At 36.9% G+C, this 25,787-nt stretch overlaps 3 protein-coding genes across 3 annotated transcripts; 1 reads left to right on the top strand and 2 right to left on the bottom strand.

Annotated features, from left to right (window-relative positions):
* Nucleotides 1–6,701: 6,701 nt before the first annotated feature.
* Nucleotides 6,702–10,080, bottom strand: LOC113779580 (bifunctional adenosine 5'-phosphosulfate phosphorylase/adenylylsulfatase HINT4). Its single transcript, XM_027325199.1, has 6 exons — nucleotides 9,865–10,080; nucleotides 9,693–9,739; nucleotides 8,958–9,034; nucleotides 8,784–8,850; nucleotides 7,261–7,338; nucleotides 6,702–7,145 (listed from the first exon to the last, which is right to left on the bottom strand). The coding sequence occupies exons 1-6, from the start codon at nucleotides 9,946–9,948 to the stop codon at nucleotides 7,043–7,045; spliced, it is 456 nt and encodes a 151-aa protein (XP_027181000.1). The 5' UTR covers nucleotides 9,949–10,080; the 3' UTR covers nucleotides 6,702–7,042.
* An 82-nt stretch (nucleotides 10,081–10,162) lies between these two features.
* LOC113779578 (protein arginine N-methyltransferase 1.6) lies at nucleotides 10,163–18,219 on the top strand. The gene is made up of 14 exons (XM_027325197.1): nucleotides 10,163–10,517; nucleotides 11,132–11,366; nucleotides 12,437–12,562; nucleotides 13,940–14,104; nucleotides 14,181–14,299; nucleotides 14,376–14,464; nucleotides 15,104–15,375; nucleotides 15,840–16,076; nucleotides 16,255–16,328; nucleotides 16,954–17,047; nucleotides 17,135–17,284; nucleotides 17,389–17,463; nucleotides 17,574–17,664; nucleotides 17,836–18,219. The coding sequence occupies exons 1-14, from the start codon at nucleotides 10,168–10,170 to the stop codon at nucleotides 17,988–17,990; spliced, it is 2,232 nt and encodes a 743-aa protein (XP_027180998.1). The 5' UTR covers nucleotides 10,163–10,167; the 3' UTR covers nucleotides 17,991–18,219.
* On the bottom strand, nucleotides 18,137–25,297 carry LOC113779579 (chaperone protein dnaJ 13). The gene is made up of 13 exons (XM_027325198.1): nucleotides 25,012–25,297; nucleotides 24,001–24,287; nucleotides 23,355–23,552; nucleotides 23,149–23,263; nucleotides 22,970–23,056; nucleotides 22,437–22,525; nucleotides 21,612–21,696; nucleotides 20,982–21,035; nucleotides 20,300–20,380; nucleotides 19,787–19,864; nucleotides 19,171–19,410; nucleotides 18,884–18,991; nucleotides 18,137–18,809 (listed from the first exon to the last, which is right to left on the bottom strand). The coding sequence occupies exons 1-13, from the start codon at nucleotides 25,162–25,164 to the stop codon at nucleotides 18,753–18,755; spliced, it is 1,632 nt and encodes a 543-aa protein (XP_027180999.1). The 5' UTR covers nucleotides 25,165–25,297; the 3' UTR covers nucleotides 18,137–18,752.
* Between the last annotated feature and the right edge of the window lie 490 nt (nucleotides 25,298–25,787).

The raw sequence follows: 25,787 nt of genomic DNA, 5'->3' as shown, positions 1-25,787 counted from the left end.
AATACAAGAATGACACAACGCCCAAGGTTGCCGATAAAGTGCGTGTACCTAAGTTTCAAAAAATTCAAACTGGTCGTTTACCCTGATATTTTGGAGTCCAAATTCAATCCAATCATCTTGATACAATGTCCATTCTTGAAACTTATCCACACAAATGTTTGTAACAGTACCGATCCTTGAATATGGCACTAAACTAGTCATTTTATTGATTAGATGGTACCAAGCCACCATTCACTAAACTGTGGAAACACGGCAATTGTGCATGGCAATCATTTTAAACGCCAAGATCCTTTCATCATGAGTCCAGTCAATCACTGTGGAGTACATTACATACTAAATGGATCAGGGGGCGGGAATACTTAAAAAAAAAAGGGTAAAGTACATAAAACCCCCCTGTGGTTAAGGAAATTGACACGAAACCTCCTCATTGTTTAGAAACTCCCACTTAACCCCCCTGTGCTTTGGACTTGTTTGGATTTTACCTGTTAACCGGCTGGAGAGCTAGCGAGTGATATTGACGCGACCTAATGGTCACTTGTGTGACTAGAAGAAACTCGTTTTCATTCCAATTTTGCCCTAACTCCCACCTCCTTCTCCTCCGCCTCTGTCTCCCTAGCCATCAAGATGTTGTTCACCGCCGCTAACGATAATAAGGTCGGGATCATGTACGCCAACTCCAAATTCACGGTGATGTATCGAGGGATCCCTTTGGGACGGGGCACTGTTCCTGGGTTCTACCAGCCCGCCCATAGCGTCCACCAAGTTCAGACCACCTGGGTTCTACTCTTTCTCTTGATGTATTTCCACTGCTTCCCGAACCTCCGTGTCTAGTAGGTCCTGCCGAAAAAGACATCTCTGCAAATAACTTGCTCCAAACCGATGCTGCTGATTTGCTGAGGGACGCCACCGTCCATGATTGGGTTGAGCTGCGGGTGGTGGGGGATGTTGGAGCTAAGATCCGGATTCTTGGCTTTACTTCACCTGGGGTGCAGGCTACTAGATTAATTTATTGGTAGTAATTTCTACTCCCCATTGTCACTGTGAACAGTACTCCACTACCAAAATTTACCATCCTACAATTAATTATTGCAATTGTTTTCGCAGCCCATTATCAGTCGAAGCCCCCCACAACACACCAAAAAGAAAAAGAAAAAAAAACCAGTGGTATAGTTGCTTTATGGATTCTTTCTGTTAGACAAACCGACTCGAGTCTGATTCGGGAATTGAAGAACCTCCCTCATAAACCCGTGAGTCGTTCCTCTTCTGAGATCAGGACTGGAATTCAAAAAAAATGATTCTTCTAACTTGATCTCAAGGGGAATTGCAGTTGATTCCTCATATTCAACAAATCCCTAGCGATAAGGGAATAAGGGGGCATACTCAAAAACCTTTGAGCTCTGACAGCTCACAACCTTGATAGCGATCGTGTAGATGAGGATTCTTATTCTTCCTTGGATACGGGAAATCCCAGGGTTTAGTTTAAGTCTTAGACTCCCCAGAGTGGATCGCCTAGGCTCTTTGTTCTGGTCTTGTCTTGGGTTAAGAGGAAATTTCTTCGCCGGAATTCTCTATGGCAGGTGGACAAGCCTAAAGACTCTGATTCGGTCTTCGTATATTATCCGAATCAGTCTCAAAACATGAAGTACCGCTCAAGCCTGACCGATCTTCACCATAACTCACACTACTCTGCACAGAAACACCTTCTTCTTAGTTGTAGGTTTAGGGTTTCTCTCTCATTTTCAGAAGTCCACTCCAGATTTACTAACTGCATCTGTAACTTTTCATATATTATATATGAGGGTATTTTTGGTATTTCATATTATTACCGGCTTCTCAGCCGGTTAGCAGGTAAAATCCTAAGAAGTCCAAAGCACGGGGGGGTTAAGTGGGTGTTTCTAAACAATGAGGAAGTTTCGTGTCAATTTCTTTAACCAAAAGGGGGTTTTATGTACTTTACCCAAAAAAAAAAAATCGTTGGATCGATTTTATATATTTTACATAGGTATAATTTAGTTTGCACACGATATAACTTATTTTCTATAACATATAATTATAAAATAAAATTTTGTGGATTCAACACGTGATATAAAAAATGATGTATATGATGAAATTTGAACCTTACATTTTTTTTTGTCAAATCTTGGCCACCAACCTTCTGGAATGGTTGCTTCCTACAGCCGTTCCTGCCCCATTTCACATACTAAATATTTAATCAAATTCGTAGCGGAGGATGAAAATATGAATAGGTTTTAGATTGATTCCATTTCCAAGAAAAGTTTTGAAAATATTTGTAGTTCAAACATATGATTTTCAACAAGTTCTGATAATTCATACGAGTCATATTTTATTAAATCAATTGCAAAACCCACATCCATGGAATACCTCATTATTCCCAATTCAGTAGGGCAGGCACTTTCATTATCCATATGACTGTTTGGCGTTCAAGCCTTCGTTTTTTTTTTTTTTCGGTGGCGAAACGGCAACATGTTCAAATCATTTGAGTACATTAATTATAATCAGAAAGTAGGGAAAAAATGTTGCAATCACAATTATTTTTCTTATCAAACACAAATACTATGAATTTGGTGCATTGTCACTTGTCAGATTTGTTAGACAGAAACCTGCAAGGAGGGAGACGGTGATGGGATGGTCAAGGATTAACGCTCATATTTGTGAATAATAATTTGCCAACTTCATGGAGAGTTGGAGTGGACCATTCTTCGAAGATCTCAATGGGGACCTTTTTGAAACCAGTCTAAGACGTAAATACGTAATTTGAAACCAATCTTTCGTAATTTCCTACCCCCAAACCCCATCCCAAAAAAAAAAGGGGAAACTTTTGGAAAGGAGATACTTTGGTTGGAGTTCGAGGCTTCGAGCATTCATTGCTTACGAGTTACGATCCAATACTGCTGCTGGAGCCTGCCAGCTCATGTGGACAACGACCCAAACTAGGGCGCGTAGCGTCTGTCTGAATTTTTTCAGGTAAAATTTGCTTGCGAATAAAAGAGAGGGACGGTAAAGTAGCATGTAATTGCTGACAGTAAAATAACATGCATGAATATCAATTCTGAAAAACGCAAAGCATTGAGTAACTATGCAATTGTTGGACCAATTCACCAGTTCAAATCTGTCTTATGACCAACAAATCTAGCTCGGTCGGGCCCTAGCGCAGGTCAGGGGTTTTCTCTCTACAATTTTTTAGAATGTGGTTGAAGGTTATTTAGTTCCAATTCGAGTATTTTAATGGATTAAATAGGTTTATCCCCCTCTTATTCCTTCATTATAGAAGCAATTGTTGTACTCATGTACTTCAAAAAAAACGAAAAAAGTGTCTTACTATACATTAGAAGGACAAGATTGATTCTAGGACACAATTTTTGATGCATAACAAAATTTCGTATGTTCTCACATAATAATATTCATGAGTGTGTTTGGATAGTTTATTATTTGTGAAAATCTATTTGATTGCATGATAATCATTTTTTTATTTTTCTAATTATATTTACATCTCACATACATCACGTAAAAAAAATATTATAGTGCTTTTTTTTTGTTTTAAAAAAAATTATCGCAAATAATCTCCTATCCCAAAAAAGTATTATAGTATTATATTTGTGTCTATATCTGTTGTATTAATATCTATACACAGTATTTTAGTTCATACGCTCAATGATGTAATTAAAATTGTGACTGTAGAAACTCTACAAACGCTAACACCTCTGTAATTTTGGTTTGCTTGAGGGTATTATCTTATTTTTAAATGTTCTTTCAAGTTTCAATTTCTAGTTTCTTCCTTGCAGTAACAAATAAAAATATCTCATTTAAGCATTATTCCGTGCAGTTACACCTCGCAACTTGTTGGGGAATTTTCTCCCGTCATCTTCTCTGGTCCCACAAATTTCCGTGCAGTTTAATTTTGGATGATGCGTAGATCCTACCGAGCCAATGCTGCGTAACAACAACGAAGAAGGGCCCAACCTCTGATTCCGTATGCAGGAACACAAATCTCACCAATTTTCCGTGGCAGTTGGCACTTTGAATTTTAATCCCGGTTCTTGATCTTTAAGAGGCTTCGTCTTTCCCTCATCTTTTTCTTTTTTTTTTTTGGTTTTTTTCCCCTCAAAGGGGTAAATAATAGTTAGAGCAAACTACAAAAGTGTATCACTCCTTGTTTGGAAAGTCTTTTTTTTTTTCAAAATTTTTTTTATATTTTTCAATCGTTTTTCTATCACGCATACATTAAATCGTTACAGTATGTTTTTTCTACGAAAACTCCAGAAAATAACAATTCAAACATGCTCCTAGTCTCTAAAGTTCTGCTCGTCAAACATCAAAATTTTGTTCCAATCCTTCCCTATCTTGCCAACTTGTATCAATTTACCCCGAGTTGGACTGGACAAAGAGCAAATTGACCAACAATTTACTCTAACCAAATAAGAAGAAATTCAAAATTTGAGTGGCATGATTGGTTCAAGCTTATTATTTGAAAAGCAAGATGCTAAAGGACGTAAAACCTCTGTGTGGGACAAAATCATGTAATGCGTAGGACCAAGTCTTTGTTCCAAGCTTATCAATCATACAATGGAGAAAACTTATAATTGTGCTTAGTTATAGAGCAGCAAAAAATTCAAAGATACTTGATACTATATCATCACGCGTCCTATTACATGCTTTAATTCAAGAACCAAGTTCAATTTGACCATGCATACACCCAAAAAACAAAAATCAAAAAACAAAAAAAACTATACATAAAATCCATATTATATACATTCATAGTTTGGTAAGCATCTGTACCTGCAGTAAGCGGACCCTTTACTGGCTGTAATCTCAGAAATATGGAGCTTATTGGACATGACCAAAACTTGGGGATGAGAGCAATGGGTTTGAACGTGTTGATTCCAATCATTATTGCCTGCGAACCAAGTCAGAACTGTCCACATCCACAACCCATTCTTTCCCATGCTAATTATAAGTTCCAGCTGCCTCGGCTTACCAAACTTTGATGATAATCTTGTAGTATTTGGAAGGCAGACCAAGGAATCTAACTTAACTTTCCCCACTCGCTTCTGCCTTTTTCATTTTCAATATTTCTGTCCATTGATTGGCCATGTTTAATATGACAGAGACCGGGACATGGGCTAGGATTATTTTGATAGACTTAGGACTCTCTCCTCTGCTGTGCTTTTGGTATGGATGCTTAGCATATAAAACTGATCTATTTTTCTTTTTTATGAAGTGGAAGGGAGTTGGTGAAGAAAATCTTTAGTTAAATGTGTAAGCTTTTCATACAAGATGCTTAAGGTATCCATTTCTCTTATTAAAACAAAATCTCTTTCATTCACAGAAGCAGTTGTACTGTATGTTCTGTCTCATACTTTTGGCCACAACACCAAAGCCTATGAATCTTACCAACCATTAAACTGTACAAGAGGTCATGATAGAAATGACAACTAATCCCTTAAGACATTCATGAATCAGGGACCAGTCTGTTACATCAGATACTCCGCATATATCATAGTACCAAAGCTTCGTAAAGCAAAGTGGTGAGAAAAGTAAAGAGTTCCAGGAATTGCTGAACAGTGCATAAGGTCGTAAACATGGCTTCTATTTCTGTAGTCTATACTTTACAGCTTAAAACACACACACCCCAGATTAACTCCCTAATTTTTGGAGAGTTAAGGACATGGATCAGTCACACATGATGATGTTCCAGCTAGAAAGCACCAAAAACTAATGGTTTTGAGGTTGACGAGCTAAATTTAGGAGGCAGCTAAATGTAATTTTCCTTTTTCTCTTTGTTGTGTGGAGGGCCAGAACGAGTGTCTAAATTAGTGTCTAAATGCTGTTGGCTTTACATGCTTGAAATGATAGTTTTGTCACGGCTATGTCTAAGCTGTAGACTATGAAACAGAACCATGAACTTGGAACAGTCGCTTCCTGTTCATAAAATGTTAGGATTACGGGTAATGTCACCAATCAGTTGGAAGAATTCTGCACCAGAAATTAAGAGCATTCAACCAACAAAATTAGGAAGTTTCTACCTATCTTCCCTATGCCATACAAATTTCAAGCAAAATTCTTAGCACAGATGCGAAACTACATTGGCATCAAGATGTTAAAAGGATTATGATCAGTCATCGCCATTTTCTGATTCCAATGCAAGGCTCTTAAAGGATTTTCTCATGCTTCTTTGTTATGTTACACCTAGGTTTTAAGCATCGGGTGCGAAACTGCTTCACTTCTGGAGCTATTGTAATCCAGAAAATGGTATAGTCCCTATTCATCCATCCATCAGGAGGCAAGTTACGCAACCCTTTATCCACATGTTGCTAATTTAGACGATGTCTCACGTTACTAAATGGATATCATATCAACCAGATCCTCTTGACCCATAGAAATGTCTGATGTCTTTAAAGAACCGAGAAATTTTTTTGTTTTTTGGGGTAAGTAAGAACCGAGTAAGTTGTCATATAAACAAAGCATGTTTAATTTGTGGCTATTATGCTAGTTACATTCGGACACCATTCCATAGCCTAATCACCTGAAATTCAAAATTAAGTTTCCAGCAATAGATTGATCAGAGACAGAAACTAACCTAGTTGAGCAAATAAAAATTCATTTGGCATTGGCACCAGAATTTGCTCACGACAAGTAAACTTCCATGGTACAACATCTTGCATTCATAAACTTCCACGATCAGATCACATGAAACAAAATTTCAATTATGTAAGATACTGTGAAAAGATCATGCCAGTGCAATTGCATAGCTTACTTGATCAACTAATTAACAAAACAAAGATTACAAATCATCAACATAGCCTGAACGAAGCAACGCCATCCAGATCAGCACTTGTACAAGATTGCCTGATCCTCAATTCCTCATCACTATTTACGCTTTATCTTCCTTTCAGTTGGAAGCTTGACAAATACAATACTGTGCAGTAAGGGTCCTAGGTAACTTTGCTATAGTCATATTACATTTGGCAAAGCAAATGGATTACCGTGGAACAAGCCAGAAAGAGTTGAAGATGGACTACGTTTATGAGGTAAGAGGAGACAATGGCTTTAATTTCTCCAACAACTTTTCAGCTTCGATAAATCCACCAAGTGGTCCAAGAGATAAGTATTTTATGGATTTCCAACTGTTTCAAATCCGTGAAATTAGAAGATGCATTTGTGATTTCTTGCAGAAGTTGAGATCTTCTCAAATTAAAAAAAAAAAAGCTATCCAAGCTAATGGCACAAGGGGAAACAAACCTTGGAATAAAAGGAAGTGCTAAACAATGAAGGTGGAGATGATCAACACTGTTAAAAGGAGGTTGATGAAAACCAAATCTGTTCATAGTCATACATGGAAACAAACAAAAGAAATATAGTTCAGCATTTCTTTTCCCCAGTAGATATCTGGAGGTGAACCTACAATCTATTCAGACAGCCATCAAAGTCGCACTATGAAAGAATTATACTGATATTCATTAAATGAACTTGTAAAGTGCAATTCCATCTAAACCCAGTCAACAAAGTTAAATTTACAACCAAAACTATGTAACTAAAACCTATGCTATTACTTAGTCAACTAACTGTTGACTTGGCAACTTCTATTCCTTTGCAAAGTCTCCATCTTACCTCCCACAAAATTAAAGAAGAAAAGAGAGAAATTAATTGTACTTGACCATTCCACTGATCTATTGCTCATAAAAAATCATACCACTCCTCCTAACATGTGAATATGATATCCACCACTGAGATCATATTAAAGAGTGTGTAAAATGTGTTTGGTAAGAACAAAAGATATGTAAAAGGCACTGCACTTCCAAGATGGTAAGGTATACAAAAGACTGTTCTGCAGACTGTGCTTGTATGGTAATGGTAAAAGGTGAACCATAAACAGAACAATTATTCAATTTTTCATGCCAAATATTAAATGAAAGAAAACTAATTACACAATCCAGCTATTACTGAAAGTATGCAAAGCATTATCTACAGAATACTAAAATTTGACGAGTAGTCTGGCCAAATTCTATTCTTGCTACCATTTTTATATTCTCATAGGAAGTAGTTGACCGTAAACTTCTCAAATGAAGAAATAAAATTTCACATAGTTTAAACCATTATTTTTTGTTTACACCACCCTCATAACAGAACAGAGTCAGCAGATCAAAATTTGTGAGAGCTCATAACCGAGTTTTTAAGCTCCAGAGAGAACATTTAGCTAATGAAAAATGCTAGAACCTCAGGTTTCATAAGTAATTTTTTTGGAATACTACAGGGAACTTTTTCTGTTGAACCATTGCGTTTGCTGTTTTTCCTTCTTCAAATGGGGATGACGATTTCACTAACTTTCAAGCTATTCATAAATACTGGAAGGAAAGTGGTACAAGGAGAAATTGAGAAGATTAATGGTCACTCCAGCTTGATGGAAAGAATGCACATAAAAGGCATCTAAATGCACCTTGTCACTCCATGGAATAGGTAGTTTTTCATTCTCATTCTCTTCTACACTTTTAATTTGTAGGAGATGTGGGGGGTGGTTTGGGCTGTCAAAGAAGTTACAGTGGATGCCGTCGGAGCGCCTGACTTAATTTTATGCACAGAGCTGCTAAAACCTAGTATATTTATCATGAAAACCATGAAAAAAACCACTGAACACACTACTGTTTAGAACCAGAATCCTGAATTCAACTTCAGTTTGCTCCTCGAGTATAGTTCTCTGGCCTATTCAAATGTAAAAAGGCATCAAGAATTAAGTAAACCTTGTGCATGTCTAAAGATACTACTACCTGAAATGCTTGGAATTAGGTGCATCCTTGCGCAACAGAGTTTGTCCCACATCTAACATGTGACTCACTGTAAAAGAAAAAGTAGAAGATCATTCACAACAAGTACAAAAGAAAAAGCCATTTTCTATATACCTGAAGTAATCAGCTTTTCATAGCTAAATAAACTTTTCTTACCTAATGCAAAGTCTTCATCTCTCCTCTGAAGGTTCCTCACTGTTGGAATGTGCTCTATTGGAATTACCAGGTAATGCCTATTAAAATATATCGGATAGTCATCATAAATTATTACCATTGGGAGTTCCCAGATCCCAAGTATGCAAAATGTATATCAAATGAAGCTATTTAACTGGAAGTGGAATGAATGTCTTTGCCCTTTAAACACTACATATAAATGGTATATCACATGTTTGAGAACCAAAACGTGAGATCAACACATTTAAGCGAATTGCTAAAACTTGAAGGATAATGTGTGTAATGTTCAATTGGTGCCCTTTCATCCTTTAGCTCACTGACAAGATCCAAATCACAATTAATCACAAACAAGTATATAAGAACTCTTGCCGGGGTTACAGTCAGCTAATAGATTGATCAGCAGATTCACGATACTGAATTCTTATGAATGAAAGCAATCAAAGTACAAGGGAATTTGCAGCAATTTAGGCAAGCGGAACTGATATTTCCAAAGGATTGACAATTCTATAAACTCAAACACGTGAACAGGAAAATACGCAGCAGCTACAATCAACCCAGTCTGAGTAAACGGATAAACTGACCAGCAAAACACGACACTGAAGAGAATCAATCACAATCAGAGTATATCTACTCACATATGGAACAATATCTAGACAGAGAACATGTTGAAATCAGAAACGAAATGAGGTAGCAATTCAAATTATGAAGATTTGGGACCTGAATGCAGAAGGGTTGATGTCCTGAAAAACAACCACCTTTTCATCCTGTAAAGTCAACACATTCAAGAACATAAAAATTACAAAACTTTACAGCCATTCCCTCGTAGGTTCTGCCTATTCAATTGCAATAGTAATAGGGGAAGAAAGAGAGAGCGGCAGAAGGAATGTACAGAGTGGAGGAGAACAGTGGAGGTGGAAGAACGGGCAATCTGGCAGAAGATGCAGGAAGATGCTGATGATGGAGCTCGCATCATTTCCGCCAGCCTCGCCCTTGGCCTTTCAAGAACTTCTCTCACGTTTTTGAGCCAATAAAATATGGATTTTTAGTCGACGTTCCGTTTCTTTGGACGTTGTCCGCTTGTCCTATACTGTTTGTTCGTAGGAAACAGAAGAGTTTGGTTAAAAGCCCATTCATCCTAAAAATAATCCATAACACCGTATCCTAAGCGGCCCCGACCCCCCACCCAAACTTGATGCTTTCCCTCTTCCTTGAGCCCCGACTGCTCCCCAATCGCCTGCTTTCCCTCTGCAGCCTCTTTACCATTCTTAAAAATCCCTCCTCCTTTCAATTCAAGTCTAGAGCAGTCAGAAACATGAGTTCTGATTCAGCTCAGCGGATGTTCCAGCTCAAACTCGACCCACTCACTGGCAACTCAGAATGGGTTGTGATTGAAGAAAACCAAACCCCAGAAGAGAAAACCAAGGAGCCCCTTTTGGCCACCACTTCTTATCTTGACATGCTCAATGATTCTCACAGAACCAGAGCATTTCGTCAAGCCATTGATAAGACCATTACTAAGCCTTGCCATGTACTTGATATTGGGTAATTTATATCTGCAAGTTTTTTTCACTTTTAAATTTTGACTAACAGAAGTTTGCTTGGTACTAGTCAAGGATAATTGAAAGTTGTGATCAATGAAAATTCCATGTATAAAAAATGATCAAGCATGTCAGGGATGTGAAAGATTAGACTTCTACTAATTAATGTAGAAGCCAAGGACTTAGGACTATAGACTTGGAAGAAAACAAGGTACTATATTTATGAGAGTTCTACAATTGCTTTAGTGTCTCTTGCATAATTTACATTCATTTATAACGTTAATGCTATCCATACCAGCATTTTGTTAAGGTCAGAAACAATAGAAAAAACGGGAGAAAGAAAGCATTGTTTGATAGTTGGAATTTTTATGAGAAATAAAAATTTGGAAGATATAGCATTTCTTTGTTAGCATAGTATTCTAAGGTGCATCTTAGGTAGAGGGTTCAGAACTTTTGCTGGTATTGATGTTATTCTTTTGACAACATTTGTGGTTACATGTGCTTGCGAGTTTTCTATCAGACTGGCTACATCGTTACCTATTGAAGGATTGAAATGTCTTTGCTCTTTTTTTTTAATTTACTGTCTTATATATTGTGAACCCAATATTTTGCTTTCAGTGCTGGGACTGGTTTATTGTCAATGATGGCTGCTAGGGCGATGGGTCTTGATGATTCATCCACGAGTTATTGTCCAAAAGGAAAGGTAACAGCCTGTGAATCATACCTTCCCATGGTAAAATTGATGCGCAAAGTGTTACGAGCAAATGGAATGGACAAGAAAGTACGTGTCATCAACAAGAGATCTGATGAATTAGAAGTTGGCATTGATATGAGTTCACGTGCTGATGTTCTTGTAAGTGATGATATCGCACACACAAGTTTTAAATATTATGACAGAAGAAGGTTACAGCTATAGTTAATCAGGAAAGGGTAACTGTTAAGTAATGAAATTTTGTCATTAACTGCAAATGTGAATATGGAAATTGCTACCTTATTGACTAGCTCTATTTTAGATTAAGCAGTAGCTTAGGCTTGTCAAAATACATAACTTTCTTGAACTTTTTCTAAGAAGCTGGTTATTGTTCAACGTCAATCTTCTTTTTTTCCCTTTTTTTCACTCTCTGCTTCTTTTAAGTATTTGTGGGGCCAGACAAGTGAGGCCCAGAAGCTGCATTGCCAAAACTGTTACCTTTTGTTGAAGTAAACCATTTCGGTTCTTTTCCGTAGTTTTTTATGATTCTTTTAGTGATGAGTCCAGTGGATTTGAGGCTCGACTCTCTCCCTGAATAAGTAACATTATGAATTCTTCATCAGACTTCTGCCAATGTTATTTCATCAGAGCTGCTGTTCCCCTGCATTTTTTGTTGGGTAAATAGATATGCATCAAATGGGAGGCACATTTGAAAAAGCAGAACTTCTGTGGTACCTTCTTTCTTTTTCATTTGCAAATGCAATGGACTACAGAAGATCGAGAGCCATCAGTTTAATCTAATTGACCAAAATAACAGTGTAGAGTTGCCGGCTATTGTGGCTGACTATTTCTGTTCGAAGTATGTCTTGGGTGAGACAGCTGAATTAAGCTTCTTGTATAATCTATTTTGCGTGTTACATAATCATTTTTAATAGCTAACTGCTGCTGTTAACCTGGAAACAAGGCTATAAGTTGAAATAATGACCCGTTAAGCTTAATATTCCACTAAATGCACCCATTATAATATAAAATTAATGCATGCCAAAGTCAAAAGTAGTTTGCAGAGAGCTAATCTTCTTGTGCATTATCACAAAATCCTTTTAAAAGATTTTCAGTTGGTGTATTCAGTAAGTACTAATTAGTATTTAGTTTACTTGATTCTCTATCTCATGCTATTAAGATATGTTGTATAATATATATTTGTTTGTTTATTACTTATCATGCTATTACAGGTCAGTGAAATTCTAGACTCAGAGTTGTTGGGTGAAGGGCTGATTCCCACTTTACAGCATGCTCATGATAATCTCTTGGTGGAAAATCCGCAAACTGTACCATACCGTGCGACAACTTATGGCCAGGTGTCTTTCCATATTGAACCCATTTAGTCATTTGAATTTTATCTAATTGGAGTAAAATCTTTGGGTCATAATCCTATCTTCGTTTAAGCTCCTTAGGGAATCTTGTGAAAGCACGGCATTTTGTTCAAGCAGTATGATTAGCAGGAAAGAAAGATGCAGTTATTTTGGTATTTTTTATGTAAAAGTAGTGTGCTACAGTTGGTTATATGCAGTTATTTTGGTATTTTTTTTTATGTAAAAGTAATGTGCTACAGTTGGTTATCATCATGGTCCATCAAGTACATTTACTTCCCTTTGATCTCAATGAAACCATGGAGAAACACCACTTGATTGTGCCTTACTCAATATGAATTTTGGAAACATTTATATCGTGAACCAAAATGTAGAACTTTGATCAGGATTTTCATTGTTTATCTCTTGACCTTATCGTTCTGTTTTGGCATTTCTTTAGATCAGCCAGCATCTTTTCTCTGACTAGAATCATTGTTTACAAAATCTGTTGATTTAAGAGGATGATTCTTAGACCATTACCTTGATTTGTGTATCTCAAACTTCTCAAAATTGAGGAAAATTCATTTTGAGAAAATGGTTTCTGGCATTGTGCCCACTTGCAAATTGGAAAGTAAAAGCCATTAACAGAATTATGGTTAGCTGTATGATGAACAAAAGTGTGGTGTGCCTCAAAAAATATCCTCCGAAGATGCAAAAAAAAATAGTTTTAACAAGTATATTTCTGATGACTGAGTACAAGCTAATCCATGATTTGTAAGGCTGCAGGATTGGCAATAGAAGAATGGGCAAGATGACAACTACTACTGCAAGATAAAGACGGGGACTAAAAGGAGGAAGAGTATACAAGAATAAAGAAACTTAATTCTTAAGAGACTAAGCCAATCTTCTTTGAATACTGAAATCCTCATACTAGGTTTAAGAACTTGATGGTCTCCAAACCCATGGAGAAATGACTCAGCTCGCAAGAAAAGCTGTTTTGTGTTGACTAGGATTTACTTCTGATTCACCGCATTCTCCATTAAGACTGGGATTGTAATGGGGTGTTGCACACAAGTACAACTTAGACAAATTATGGTTCCAAATGCATTCTGCAACCTTCCCCAGTGTCATGTCAGTTAAGAAAAAACTACTTGTACTATAGGCTAGCATAAGTCCTAATCTTTTGCTTCTGATAGACAATCTGGCTCTTGGGTTTGTATACTGAGAGCAAAGGTCTCCTTTCTACAACTTTTCGTATATGGATGAGCTATAACTTAATATCTGTGTCATCACTTAGTCATACTTAAGATTGACAGGAGTTTTCTGATATTTGCATCTAAAAATGATAAATGCTGTTCATCCTTTCTTTCACTGCTTCCCTTTCAGCTTGTTGAAAGCCCATACTTGCGGAAGCTTCATGACTTGATTAACAATGAGGCCAAAGCATTGGATGGTGTCTATCTCGTTCCAAATGGAGTGCATTCAATCTTACAAATTAAAGAGCAGCAGTTTGCCATGCATTGTGATGCAATGAAAGAAGAATTTAAACTGGTAATGATAACACTTGGGACTGTTCTTAAAAATGAAAATCTCTGTTATTTAAACCCTGTTTTAACATTTTATTCAGCTTTCAGAACCATTCAAAGTTTTTGATTTTGAATTTTGGAAAAGGCCAGAAAGCAATAGAAAAACCGAGGTCTGCATAAAAGCTACTAATGATGGTACAATTCATGCTATTGTCTCATGGTAATATGTCGAAACAACAATAACCCCTTTTCTCTGTATTTCTGTTAAGGATTTTAATTTTCAGTTTTTCTGTCAGGTGGTTGCTTCAACTTGACAATGAAGGAACAATTTTTTATTGTACTGGACCAAAATGGATTAGTGATCAATCCAAATCATTCTTCCCCGGTAAGATGCAACATCTGTTGATTTTCTCCTCTCATCACTAATTAATTTTCACCTGTAAGCAGTAATCAATGTGTCATTGGGAGTCATCAGAAATTAGCAATCTGTTAAAAAGTGATTGGGCCTTTTCCTGTTAATCCAACTGAGGACAAACTTTGAGGACAGTTTGTAAACTATTTCACATTACAAACGGAAGTTTTATACTTTGTTGCCTAGAATACAGTTGTCTTACTGGAGATCCATCTTTTGGCAACAGTATTTGCTTTTCCTAATGGTTTCTTAATTTTTTCAAAATTTTGCAATCTAAACTTATTTGAACTGTAGATGAATATGGCACAAACAGATGCAATGACTGCTTTTAAGTAGGATTAAAATTGGGATAATACAAAAGAAAATGGTGATGAAAGTAGGTCTGGGACAATTTATGTCTGCACTGAAATAGATTAATTTCTGTCGAGGAGCACAAATTCTTGATGCTGCCTGTAGCCCATGGCTCAAAGGAATTGCTTCTCCATAAACTTTAACGACTAAATACTGCAGCATTTTTCTGATCTGTCTCCCATGTTTTAGGTATTCTGGTCTGCTGATCTGACTTTATTTTCTATTCAAATTATAATTCTGTCTAACTTAATGCCTTCTTAGGTATTGGAAATTGGTGTGACCACTGGAAACAGTGCATTTGGTTCCTACCAGAGAAAGGTATGACTGTGTGCAAGCATCAAGAGGTTTTTATAGGTGCTAGACATACGAAAACTAGTATCTCATACAGAGTTAAGACTTCATTGGAGAAAGAAGATGGGGGACATTGCGACCCTTCTCCAGGAGATAATCAGATCTTTCTAACACCGGAGCAAATTGCGATATATGGAGATTGTAATTGGCGATTGTCAATGTTTAATGTGATTAAGAATGCTGTGAGTTACTTGTATTTCACTTGGCTGATTAATTATTTCTCTTGGTTTACCTGCTTGATGAAATTAAGTCGACTAGGTTCCCCTAAAAAAGTGCTAGAGAATTTGGATATTTTGATAAAAGGTTTCCCGTGGAAAAGGTTCATTTTACCCTTGAACTTCATAAATTGAAGCATATTTAGGAACATAAAAGTGCCCCCTATACGCCACTGGTTTATACATGGAAGCATGTATATGAAGACAACCGTGCTTCCTATGCTCCTAGTACTTTAACTCTGTGACTGCGAGTCTTTATATCTTTTTTAAAGCAATTCTCCAACCATTATGACCGCTAATCATGTTAGCTTGATCCAGTGATTTACAACTTCACTTAAGTTTTTCTTAAATTCTGAAGAATAACAAGGTCTTTACCTATCTCCTGTTCAAATATTTGATTTGTTTACTTGTCATTGACTTGTTTACTGCAGTTGAAGCAGAAAGTTTCTCCCATGTGCATTGTTGTGGATGACAGTCTTTTCCTGCCAATTGCTATTGCCAGTCTTTCTAAATCAGCACATGTTATAGCTTTGTTCCCTGGACTGCGAGAGAAGGGGACCCACTATTTGCAAGCCGTTGCTTCTTCAAATCTTTACTCAATGGATCGTTTAGAAGTTCTGAGGACAAGGAACCAGCAATTGACAATGGAAGATACGCATCAAACAAAGGTTTGGGATAAATTTTACCTGACGATGGGCTTTTTTTTTTTTATATTGGAATGTTTTGTTCGGTCTGACATAAATTGAGATTCATGTTGGCTTTTTAACCTTTATATCTTATAATTTCACTTCGTGACTCTCTTTACTGCTTGAATATTACAGTTTCATTCATATCCCCTCTCTGCAGGTTGGCCTTTTTGTTGGAGAACCTTTCTATTATGGAAATGAGAATGTGCTTCCTTGGCGAAACTTGCGATTTTGGTAATTGAGGTGTTTGCTCATGTGCATTTGTTAATCATGGACCGAAAGAAAACTTATATCTCTTCTCTTGACCTGAAATGTTGAATTCTCTGGTAATAACTTGAAATATCACCTTGACAGCATGTTTATGTCTTGAACATTATGACAATTTTCTGTTTCCAATTAATTGATGAAACAAAACAAATATTAGCAAATAATAATTTAGAACTGTATGGTTTCACAATATTAGCAAATAATAAAGGATGCTCTTGATTTCACATTTTTTCATTTGTTAAAACTGTATGGTTTGGCTAAATTACTCCTAGACAATTTCTGTACCTGCTAAAATAGTATAATACAGGCAGAGACCATCGTGCACTTTTGCATGCCACTCTTGGATCAATTTTTGGTGCTCTCTCTCGCTCTGCACCTCCCCCTCTCTCCACCTCTCTCTCTGTTTCTCTCGTATGCATACTTACGTACTTGCTGCTTTGCTTTTAGTGTCTGAACTGTGTGGACATGGTGATTTTGCAACACTAAGTCTGCAGATTTAATTTAACCATCACATTATGTTTTCTTACTGACGTCTGTACTCGTAGTTTGAGGAGTTTATCTCTAGTTTTTCATGAACTGATGTGATTTGCAGGAAGGAGCGAACAATGCTTGATTCTGTCCTATCAAAAGACGTGCTGATAGTGCCTTGTAAGGGTATATTGAGGGCTTGTGCAATGTCTCTTCCTGTAAGACAGAACTACTAGTAGCTGCCACTTTATTTACTTTTTTGGTATTTTGTATTAATGGCGTGGGGACACCAACTTATTAATCAGGATTTTTGGAGAAGTCGCCGCTGCCTGCAAGAGATTGAAGGCTTTGATCATTCAGTTGCCAATTCTACTTTAGGGGCATGTGGAGACTTACCCGCAGATGAAGAAGGTCCTTGTTTACCCTTTCCTATATGGCAGTGTGGGGAAAGCAAGGTACTCTATATGGTGCTCAGGAAAAGTGAATATTATGTTAGAGAAAAGTTTTCCTGGTTTGAAGTACACCTCTTACTGTTGAAATACTTTTTAACTCGTTTCAGAGACTCAGTGATACTGTCTCTATCATGGAATTTGATTTCTTGAAACCAATCAGTTCATGCGCTGGGACAGCTCAGGTATCATATGCTGATCTAAGCATGCAAAGCTGCACTAACACTGGGGCTCTTAATAATATTCTCTTGAAAAATGACCTACTGTGATGCGAATACTAAGAGTAGATTTACAGGTTGAATTTACAGAATCTGGGATTTGTCATGGATTTGTACTTTGGATTGATTGGATGATGGATTCATCCACTGAGTTGTCAACCGGACCAGGTGCGTATTACTGTTATCAAGGAGCTATCTTGCTTCTTTTCTCTAATTGTATTTATGTAGTATTAAGATTCGCTTATTAGCTTCATTATTGTTGACAAAACCTCTTCACTGTCATCATCACATATGAGTAGCACAATAGGAGCTCCTTGTTAAGTTGATTGTGCCTTTCAGATAAAAGATATTGGAAGCAAGCAGTGAAACTTCTGAATAAGCCTGTAGCTGCTGGAAGCCAAGGATTGACTCTTGCTGATTGTTCCTCTATAGAAATCAAAGCATCATTTGATCCGTCAAGTGGTGACCTCAATATTAAGTATGTATTTTTCTAATTCAGGAACTGGCAATCTGTTACTGTCCATGCCTTTTTATCCTCATGATTTCCTTGATGTAACTGCGAGGTGAGAAAGATTGAACTTTCATTGATTAGGACATTCCTTTACCATTTTTTTTCCCCTCTCAAATAAATATGAGTGTATAAGTTCACTGCAACGGGTAAATATCCCGTGAACTGATACATACAAAAACTCTTATCCTACTGGACATTACAAAATTGGTATCCTTATGGTATCTACAAAATGCCAATCAAGATGCCAAAAGACTAAGTCTAAGAGTTGGCATCCAGAACCCATCTGATTCCTGGCTGCAAAGCAAGAATCAAAATGCTTGATGAAAGTTTCCATAGTCCACCACATAGGCAGTAACTGCCTGTTGAGTGTAATATGGCAACTAAACTGAACTGAGGGGGGGCTAAATCTTGATTGAATGACCTTACCTCTGTCTGTAGTTAGTTCCCAACATGACCGGGAAAGCAAAAAGAGAAGATAGAATGGCTTCGGATATTTATCCAGAAGCACCACAAGACATGCCATCACTTGTTCTCCTAGCGACACCAAATTCTTATGGAGGCACAAGGGAATTCTGATACAAACTATCTTGAAAAAATCCTTCCCTTTTCCTCTTTTCCAAGGAACGCACCATAAAAGGAATCATATGACTTAAAAGGGCCGTTTAAGACTTGGAAAAGTGAAGAGGTCCCAAAGTTTTACAAGTCTTCATCATGGGGCCAAGGATCTGACTGATTTCATGGACGTTTATATTCTGTGTGCTTCCTTGGGGATCACCAGCTCCTCATAGTCATCAACAGTAACCTGTTGCAGACAAAAGTAATTCTAGTCATCAAGTAAATATAGTGAAAGCTGATGGAAGAGGGCTTGGGTTTTACCTCGTATTTATTGCCACCATAGGTGTACTCTATGTACAACTGCTTAGGTTCTCCTGGACAAGGATCACAAAAGCCCATAATTCCGGATTTTTTTACACCCCCATGTAGCTGCACCAACATTTTTCAAGTCAATAATCAAAGCTGAAAAGGTCCAATTCATGTGATCTCAGAAAAATATCCTCATCCGAAACAGGAATATAATTGGTATTCACAAATTAGATGAAGATGCTTCCAGAAGCACCGACTTCAACATAACCCTGTTGAAAAAATTTAAAGAGGAAGCACACCTTAAGTTGCCCTGACTCATTAACCAGGAAATTTAGAGGTAGAGTAACATCGATGATTTGGGAGGTAGCTTCATCTTTTGCTTCTTCAGATTCACTTCTATTTCTCAGAGCTTTACGACTTCCATAAGTTGCTTTTGTGACCACAAGTCCGCCAGTTTCGAGTTGTCTACTCCTTTTCCTATTGGCCACATTTTGCAACAACTTTTGAGCTTTTTCAGCAGTGGCCCTTGACTCACGAACCTATGCAGAACAAAAAGAAGTAAAAGGAGAAACATAGAATTAAGGAAGTTTCAATTTGAGATATAAAGGAAAATTAGGCAACAAAAGTGAATACAATTGCTAATGCATCAGTTGATAATTTCATTCATTTTGTCCAATATCCATGCCAGTCATATTCTGTTCTTTTTAGATAACCTTAACAGGTCCAGTCCATTAGAACCCTAGTTTTGTCACAATAAGCATTCAAAAGGAAACCCTTGATATAGACAGAAGATAGCATACATTATGCAGAGAATGGTGGCAATAAGCTTCTAGACAAGCAATCTATGTATGGTTCAACCAAGTGGAGATTATATAATCAGAAGGAAAGACCAGCACTAGAAAGTATGTAGAATACCTGGGATAGAGTTTTCTCAGCATTCTCCAACGACTTCTTTTTCTCACGTTTCAGATTATAAGGTTTCACAATGTAGGTCTGCAATTACAAAGCAAAAACGTTACAAACCCTCTGGAAGATGCAGATAATACAATGTAACCTGGAAGATATTCACAATTCATGCTCAACTAGTTAGTTATAACCTATAACTGAACAGGTTACTTTTTCAAACTGCAGAATTCTTTCATAACGGCATTTAGGAGCAAATTCCAAATTTCAGGTAGTTCTAAGCGCTTTAAAAAAGAAGAAGAACTATGAAGACGAATGATAGCAATTGCAAAAGTTCAATAAAGTGGACATTAATGATTCACTGGTTTCCCATACACCGGGTCTCAACCAAAAATTTTACAGCTCAAAACAAAGCATGGAGTAATGCCTTTCAGCTTAATCAACATATTGCAATAGTTTATTAAGCAAATATCAGATGGAGACACTAATATGTCGTTAATTTACTTCACAGACTGAAGCACCAACCTTGACTAGAAAGTAAAGTGACGTCGGAATAATAAATGCTCCACTAGCAAAGATAGGGTTCAACTGTCTGGACAGCAACACCTGCAAATTTAGATCATCAAAGATTTTATCAACCTCCAGTACATGGATTTAGAAAAACCAAGACAGGTTACTAATTTTACAACTCTAAAGAGAATTAAGATCCTCTAGTTGTATTGCAGTCACCTAGACAACTATATCAAAGGGTAAAACATTGTGGCAAATTACCTCCAATTAACATATTATATGGAAAAGAAACTAATTGATAGAAGAAATACATAACTCTTACCTTTCTAAGTGCATTGAACTTTTATTAAGTCTATAATTAACCTCGATTTGCAGTTTCATCAGAATAGGTTTCTGTGTACTGGAAAGAGGGAGGGCAGAATGCAAGAAGGTGGATTTACAGGTGACCCAAATTTGGAACAAACTCTTGCCTGGATAACAAAATCAGTTTCCAGGCTCTCAGAGATTTTCTTGCAGAGAAAAACACGTACAAACTTAAGCTCAGTTATATAATCAATAAGATTTCATGAGTAGATTCGGCAAGTTATATGACCTAACTAAAAGCAAATATATGTTCGCTGCAGATGCTAGACGTCCGTTACCCAAAACCAAAGTACAATAAGCATATGCTTGGTTGCCACACTGAGAATATACTTACAGGAACAATCAACTTTTGACCTCCCCGGTGCAATTCAAATTTCCAAAAGATTCCCTATAAATAACATATACAGCTGTTAGAGATGAAAACAAGCTTACAACAGGTAATATCACATATAACAACCACAGCAGAAAACTCCAAAATTGCTATTCATTTTCCCTCCCTTCCCCATCCAAACCACCATCCTTTAACCCAATGTAATTAAGGAATAAAGAATGTAATGTTTGACGTTGAGGGTAATCTTTAAAAAAAAAAAAAAAAATCTATGCTTCTGTACACGAAAGTTATGCACTCCAATAAGTATAAGTAAACCATGAATTTTGATCATACAGAAGAAGCATAGAGCATAAAACTTGGTGTACTGATTTTTTATTTTTACCAAAAAAGTGACCAGATGATGTTACATAACAATGATTGGATCTCTTTGATATCACAGGGCCCATGAACAATGAATTAACCAACCTATAAGTTAAGCAAGTCTCATTATGTTTTGTTGGCATGTGTCGTAGTCTTACTCCTTTGATGCAACATATGCCTAGAAAGTCAATATGCAGCTTTGACAACATTAATTTCTCTATCTATGGCTCCAAATCGCTCAATGCCAAATTAGGAAGTTATTAACTCCACTACCTGAATTCCAATCGTATACAGCATGCGAACAGTGCTGAAGTTGGATATTTTTCTCCCACCTCCTACTTCAAGTTCAAGTGCTCCACTGAAAAATTTGGTGTCCAATGTCAGAAGTCAAAAGACAAGCAGCAAATGATTACTGCAGGCACATAAAACCTTTCAAGTAAACCAGTCAAACTATGCAACCCTTTAGCAGCATGCTGCTCTCATGTTTTTAACCGGAAATTAAGATACTAAATCACAAAATATGTTTTTAATCAAGAAATTCAGCTAAATGAAAAATATTAGATGCACTTTTAATACAATGCAATGGACATACAAGCACAATAGGCAAAAATAACACCAGCCTTTTGTCATTTGGTACGTAGCAGAATATATAATTGCAAAAATAATACTTGGAAGCACTTCCAATTTCCAGATATATAATTGCAAGCTGCTCCACAAGCAATAAAACAAGGTATCACTTTTGAAGTTATGAGAGACGATTTTAATATTAGACAAATTGCATTCCTAGTCAAATATATTTCCACTTCTAAAGTTGCATTTCAAAATAAGGTAGTCAGGGATGCAGAAGAGGTATCACTTCGAAGTATCATTATTACGACAAAGACCCAAAGACATAAATACACACCACCAAACATAGACACACACAAAGACAGGGAGAGGGAGAACTCATTGATCTTGCATGTTTAAGGCACTATTTGACTAGCACTTACGTATTCAAGCTATCTCTCGACTATATCTATATGAGGCTCATGCTCAGATTCCAGAAAACTTTAGGCAAATTAAAGATGCAAAACTAACAATGTTTAATAATACACAGACCTTCCAAATCTTCCTCCAACGCGCCCATGGGAGTTTGAGGAGAAGCGATGTGTATAATGAGCTGTTAAGCCAACTGCACCTGGACCAATCTACAATATGTTGAAAATGATTAGTGATAGAACATCTAAGGTATATAACAGGGAAGGTATAGGAAAGAAGATTCAAAAGAGAGGGAGAATACACCAACATTGGTGTTCCATATTTGAAGCTTGAACATACTAGATGTAAATATACTAGATGCAAAAATAATTCAAACATAAAATAAGGTGAAATCATTACTCGTGAAGCTTCTTTTCTGCAAATGAAAAGAAATTTGACTTGATAAAAATTTGTTTTCCAAAATATCTATGATATTAAATGAATAATCTGAAATCCTAACTTCCGTATGCATTTTACTACTAATAGACTCATTATTATTCACTCAAAGATACAATGCTGAGTGTCCTGATATGTATTTACTCATAGGAAAGAGAAACATTAGCTGGTTAAACTATAACTGCATTACGAGCCAGGCTGCCCTTACAGAGCCATACCTTGATATCCCCAGCAGCAGACATTTTTTGATCCTTCTTTTGCCAGCCAACGCCAATAGATGTGTCTGTCCCTAATGCAAGTTGTATCTAAAATAAAGCAAAACCACAAAACTAATAGTGAATTTGGCCCAAAAAAAATTAAGAAGAAGAAGAGAAGAATCAATATGAGGAAAATTTACATTTCCATTAGTTGTCTCTGAGAGTTGCCGTGTCCAATTGTTGGAAAGATTAATTGAACCATCTTTTAAAGACATGGCAAGGCCCATTGTAGCAGAAGAGTGTTGGGATAGTTGACTAAAGACAGTAGAAAGAACAAGTTAATCCAACTAAGTTACATGTAAGGGAACAAAAAATATAGCAGGAAACCAATAGTGAACCTTCCTACCGAGAAGTTTGTACCCCTATTAATGCCCGTAACCCAGCAGAACCCATAAACTCAACGGAAGATGCGGGAGATATATGATGTCTAAAGACAATAGAGGCAACGCCACCACCAGAACTCCCATCAACTGCCAGGTTCCCAGCGAGAGCAATACCACTCCGTTCAGATAATTGAGACTGAACTTCACTTGCCATAGCCATCCTGCATTATCAATACCAATAGTAACATGAGATGATAGGAACATGGCAGTGCAAGATTGTTTTGTTCCACAACTTCAATACATGCTTTCCATCACTGTTGTCAGCTGATGAAGTCATGAGTAGGGTTAAGTTGATAATATGAGGACATTTCTTAATGAATTTGTAATGAATTAGAAGTCTGACACCAACACCCAACATGAGAAACGCATAATACTTTCCTACTTACTGGAGCAAGAATTTGGGAAGCCAGCTATTATATAAAGCTTTAGTAGAATCACATAGATTTCTTAATTCAGAGATACAAAAAATGGCATCATTAATCACAAAATTAGCAGAAAAGAGAGAAGATAAAGTGATAGTATTTTTTTTCCTTTTTTGGCAGAAAAATGAACTAGCAATTTGGATAAACTTGAGATAAGTATAAAAATGTAAAGCAGCATGAGCTGTACCCTCTCATAATGCCATCACCCTCCAAAAATTGTGGCAAAGACAGATTTGCCATAACTGAACCAGAAGGTCGAACATGTGATGAGACCTTTTCTTGTTCTTTCTGACGCCGCAGTCTCTCAAGTTCTTCTTTAATTTCTTGCGCCTTATTTAGGTTTGGACCAAGTTCCAAACCAGAAGTTAGTCCTTCCATGCCATATATATCATATATCAGCCTCTTGTGCTCGTCTGATAAAATTTCATAGGCTTCACATATACGCTGGAAGTTCTCTGTTGCAATATCTTTCATCTGCAAAGGTTTAAGCACAAATTAGTTTAGATTCTTTTTCCCGAACACTAAGAATCCAAAAAATCCATTCTTCAACTAATTTTGTACAAAAGCCGGAACTAGCTAAGGTCCCACGCTAATGCAGTTCCCTAGCCCAATCCCCATACCAGATTGAAATAAAAGAATAAATAACAAGCAAACAATCTGCCCATCAGCTGTCGATGCACATATTGCATTTCGAGCATTTTATAGGATGCAGTTTTGATACCGATACATGAGCTAGCCAGGTTCACAATTCTCTCAAATTGGTAGAACCTTTACTAATATGATCTATTTGAAGAATGTTAAGAAAAAAAACTACTAAGTATCGAATGCAATATAACATACCAATAATCAAGTCCCAGACCCAGTCACAGTCAACTGGTAGACCAGCTTAAAATCCAACAACATTTACCAAGATAATGCATAATGTTCGATAAAAGAATACCACGCCCAAATTTGGAATTCTCATTCACATACTCCACAATGCATAACAAAATCTTAAGGTTTTCCCCAACAAAATATTGTAGATGAAATTAAACTAGCGAATAAAGTAGCAATACGAAAAGGGATGTTACAACTTAAGGAGATTGATATTTAACAGGAACAATCTATTCAAGAAATGATTTATGGAAATTCTTAATTGGAACACAATATCCCAAGTAACGCAACCCAAAAAGGGAAAAAAATTGGGATGATGGAGTACTTGAGCAGCCTGATATTTATCAGGGTGATAGACTTGAGCCCATTGACGATAAGCTTTTCTAATTTCCTCATCTGAGGCTTCTGGTGATACATTCAGCAGTGCATAAAGTTCTCTGTTTGGGGCTCCTCCTCCTCCTTTTACTTCCTCCTTCATTGCTATTTTGAATTATAATAATCCACCAAAACAGATAACAATAACAGCAACACTAATAACAATTAGGGATTAGGGTTTAGGAAGATGAAAATTTTCATAAAGGGGTTTTAGACGGAGTTGGCAAAGCCTCTCTCCGAACTCTGAAACTGTTCAAAGCTTGAAGAACACTGTGAGAATCCCATTTAAGGGACTGTTTGGCTTCAGCAACTTGTAACTTTCGTGGGCGTCAGGTTACCCGGCCTAGATCACTTGTCAAGCTACTTTAGTACTTTGGGCCTTGAGTTAACCCGCTTCATGTTTTCTTCTCAGCCCAAAGTCATACTTTTGACAAACTGCCTCCGTTGGGTTGTGGATCTCTGATTGACATTTGAGCAAAGTTGGGCCCGATTTGTAAACCGACCTTTTCCATTGAACCAGCACCTTGTTGAGGTTACCATCAACACCTACCCCGTCACCACTTAGTTGGTGACTGATTTTTTTTTTCTCATTAGTATATTCATTTTGTCATAAGTTTAATCTACATAATATGAGAATATTATAAAATACTTGAAAATCTTAACATTTATCTTGGTTTAATTATTTGTACAAATTTAATGTTGTAAACATAAGAGTTTTCTCGTAAC

Source organism: Coffea eugenioides, chromosome 8 (genome assembly GCF_003713205.1).
Source record: "Coffea eugenioides isolate CCC68of chromosome 8, Ceug_1.0, whole genome shotgun sequence".
Lineage (NCBI taxonomy): Eukaryota > Viridiplantae > Streptophyta > Magnoliopsida > Gentianales > Rubiaceae > Coffea > Coffea eugenioides.
The sequence above is the reverse complement of the archived record's forward strand: the minus strand, read 5'-3'. Positions and strand labels throughout refer to the sequence as shown.